Source organism: Coregonus clupeaformis, unplaced genomic scaffold (assembly GCF_020615455.1).
Source record: "Coregonus clupeaformis isolate EN_2021a unplaced genomic scaffold, ASM2061545v1 scaf2020, whole genome shotgun sequence".
Classification (NCBI taxonomy): domain Eukaryota; kingdom Metazoa; phylum Chordata; class Actinopteri; order Salmoniformes; family Salmonidae; genus Coregonus; species Coregonus clupeaformis.
Window position 1 is genome coordinate 74,596 of NW_025535474.1, and position 3,640 is coordinate 78,235.

General features: G+C 42.1%; 1 protein-coding gene across 1 annotated transcript; it reads left to right on the forward strand.

Moving 5' to 3' along the window:
• Positions 1 to 1,562: 1,562 nt before the first annotated feature.
• LOC121557163 lies at positions 1,563 to 2,909 on the forward strand. Its single transcript, XM_045219055.1, has 4 exons — positions 1,563 to 1,692; positions 1,969 to 2,310; positions 2,467 to 2,660; positions 2,889 to 2,909. The coding sequence occupies exons 1-4, from the start codon at positions 1,638 to 1,640 to the stop codon at positions 2,907 to 2,909; spliced, it is 612 nt and encodes a 203-aa protein (XP_045074990.1). The 5' UTR covers positions 1,563 to 1,637.
• The last annotated feature ends 731 nt before the right edge of the window (positions 2,910 to 3,640 follow it).

Here is a 3,640-nt window from a genome sequence, read left to right on the forward strand (position 1 = left end):
ATAGTTTTTAGTTATTTGTTTTTAGTCGTAAGTCATATACTTGAGGGTAATGTATCATTTTACTTCTTGTTACTATTTGAGCTGTGTTTTGGTTGTTCCATCAGGGCCAGTATTCATAAAGTGTCTCAGTGTAGGAGTGTTGATCTACATAGGGATGAGATTATTAACCAGGGGAAAAAAGACATGCAAACATACATTTGAATCCCTGCTCAGTGTGTGTGTGTGTGTGTGAGACACAGTGGATTTATACTCAACAATAATATAAACACAGCATGCAATAATTTCAAAGATTTTACTGAGTTACAGTTCATATAAGGACATTTGTCAATTGAAATAAATTAATTATGCCCTAATCCATGGATTTCAAATGAAAGGGAATACAGATATGCATCTGTTAGTCACAGATACCTTTAAAAAAAAAGTAGGGGTGTGGATCAGAAAACCAGTCAGTATCTGGTTTGACCACTATTTGCCTAATGCAGCGCGACACATCTCCTTCACATAGAGTTGGTCAGGCTGTTGATTGTGGCCTGTGGAATGTTGTCGCACTCCTCTTCAATGGCTGTGTGAAGTTGCTGGATATTGGCAAGAACTGGAACACGCTGTTGTACACGTCAATCCAGAGCATCCCAAACAGGCTCAATGGGTGACATGTCTGGTGAGTATGCAGGCCGTGGATGAACTGGGACATTTTCACTTTCCAGGAATTATGTACAGATCCTTGTGATGAATGGCACTACAATGGGCCTCAGCAAACTGCTCGCCCACACGACGCCATACACATTGTCTGCGGTTGTGAGGCCGGTTGGACGTGCTGCCAAATTCTCGTAAATGATAAAAAAATGAACATTCAATTATCTGGCAACATCTCTGGTGGACAGACCTGCAGTCAGCATGCCAATTGCACTCTCCCTCAAAACTTGAGACATCTGTGGCATTGTGTTGTGTGACAAAACTGCACATTTTAGAGTGGACTTTCATTGTCCCCAGCACAAGGTGCACCTGCGTAATGATCATGCTGTTTAATCAGCTTCTTGATATACCACACCTGTCAGGTGGAATATTATCTTGGCAATGGAGAAATACTCACTAACAGGGATGTAAACAAATTTGTGCCCAACATTTGAGCGAAATAAGCTTTTTGTGCCTATAGAACATTTCTGGAATCTTTTCTTTCAGATCATTAAACATGGGACCAACACTTTACATGTTGCGTTTATATTTGTGTTCAGTATTGCTGAGGGCCCTTTAGGACCAGACTGATAGGGAGTAGGGTTGACATCTATACTGTGTAGGATGTGTGTTTCTCTAGAATCTGATACAGACTCCATGGGCCTTATGGGCCTTCCCTGTGGGTGGGTGTGTGTGGTTGTGTGTGGTTGTGTGTGGTTGTGTGTGTGTGTGTGTGTGTGTGTGTGTGTGTGTGTGTGTGTGTGTGTGTGTGTGTGTGTGTGTGTGTGTGTGTGTGTGTGTGTGTGTGTGTGTGTACATGTGTGTGTGAGCCTGGTTCATTTTCAGTAATGAGGCCCTGTACCCCATTTACAGTTTATACTCCAATGTATCAGGTGTAGTTATTCACCAGCTATAGAGTGAGTTGTTGTTTATGTTTCTAAGACTGCAGGGTGGGAGATGCAACAATGGCCTTGAGAACAGCAGGAAGTGTGTTGGTGGTCTTTCTCTGGTCTGTAGCAGGTATGGTCTCATTCTTGTCTTTTTGTTGCTCTGTTTAACAATCTACAAACATGTCTAAAAGGTTAAGACTCATAACATTATTCTGGTGTGTTCTGTAAGGCGTCTCCACTTCACTTAAATAGTTATCTTTCACACCTCACTGAGTGATGCTTATCTGTGGTTTTCATTGACACTCAACTCAGCAACTAGGCAACAAAGTGTGGACAAACCTTACTGTCAGTATGAGCCAATATGCCTTGGCTTAATGTAAAACCCTTGTGTTGTGTGACTGTTCAGTGATGGGTGTAGATGGCTGGAGTGTGACTTACTCCACTCAGAGTATCTGTACCTTGAAGGGGTCAACAGTGGAACTGTCCTGCTCTTACACATATCCCAGTGGTAGAGTCACAACAACCCTCTGGTTCACTAAAAATAATGCTGCTGGGAATCCTGTGAGTCTGAGTGATGACCCAGACTACAAAGGTCGTGTGACGTACCATGGAGATCAGAAGACTGTCCACACCCTGACAATCACAGACCTGAGAGAGAGTGACTCAGCTACGTACAAGTTCAGATTTATTACAGATCAGACCGCAGGGAGATATACTGGCGAACCTGGAGTCACTCTGTCTGTCACAGGTAAAGTTACATTCAATAAAGCTAAACTATTGAATTCCATTTAGTTCAGGAGAATTGTCTTGGTTTGTATTTATGTCTGTATAACATAAGATTTATTTGTATTAGCGTGATAAGTCAGTGATGAAAGGGATTTACAGTGATATTGTTTTTCTCCAGGTCTTCAGGTGAAGGTGACTGGTGGACATCAGGATAAGACACTGACCTGTAGCACCACCTGTACTCTGACTGGTAACCCCACCTACATCTGGTACAAGAACGGACAACATCTAGATGAGAGCACCTCCCCCCAGTACAAAGACCCAGTCTCCAGTAACTATGAAGACGGCTACTCCTGTGCTGTAAAAGACCAAGTGTGTGAGTGTGGACTTTTTTACAATGCAAATACAATTTTGTTTCAGGTTGTGAGACTAATAAATAAATAATAAATATTGATCATTATTCAATATTAAAGGTTTTCACTACTGTAAAGTGTGTAACTAGTTTGTTTTCTACTACTTTATAAAAACCATCAGTGTATACCAGTAGATATTGTAATTAAAGATGTATATAAGGTGTTCTGTTGTCTTTTTGTGTTTCAGGTAAGGGGTGTTGGGGTGTGACTTACACCCATCCGAGTATCTGTGCCTTGAAGGGGTCAACAGTGGACATATCCTGCTCTTACACATATCCCAGTTATTATGAGATCAAAAAAGCTTTCTGGTTTACTAAATGGTCTGGTATGGATGCTGAAGATCTGAGCTCAGTGCCAAGGTATGAGGGTCATATTGAGTACCTTGGTGATAAGAAGGGAGACTGTACCCTGAGAATCACAGACCTGAGATTGAGAGACTCTGCTGAGTACAGGTTCAGATTCATAACATCCGGAGGAAAGTTTGCTGGCTCACCTGTCTCCCTGACTGTCACAGGTAATCTGTCACTCATCTCACATCTATAACTGTAATGACCTTATTAAGGGCAGTCATCCAGACACAGTAGTGGTATGTGACAGAAAAAAACAAATCTAGTATATCATATAAGAGGACATATATAGGAGGAGAATAATGATGTGTTTCCTTTTTCTCTAGATGTTGTGTTGGAGATGGATCCTACATCTGTGTCAGAGGGGGCGAGAGTCACACTGACATGTAGAACCAAATGTACACTGGACCCCATCACAGCCTACAGTTGGTATAAGAATGGACAGCCTATACCAAACAGCAACACCTACTCTCCTGTCTATAGCCTATTCCCAGCCAGCAGTGAGGATGCAGGAAGATACTCCTGTGCTGTGGAAGGCCATGAGGATCTCCGCTCTCCTGAAGACACTCTCAATGTTAGATGTAAGTACATG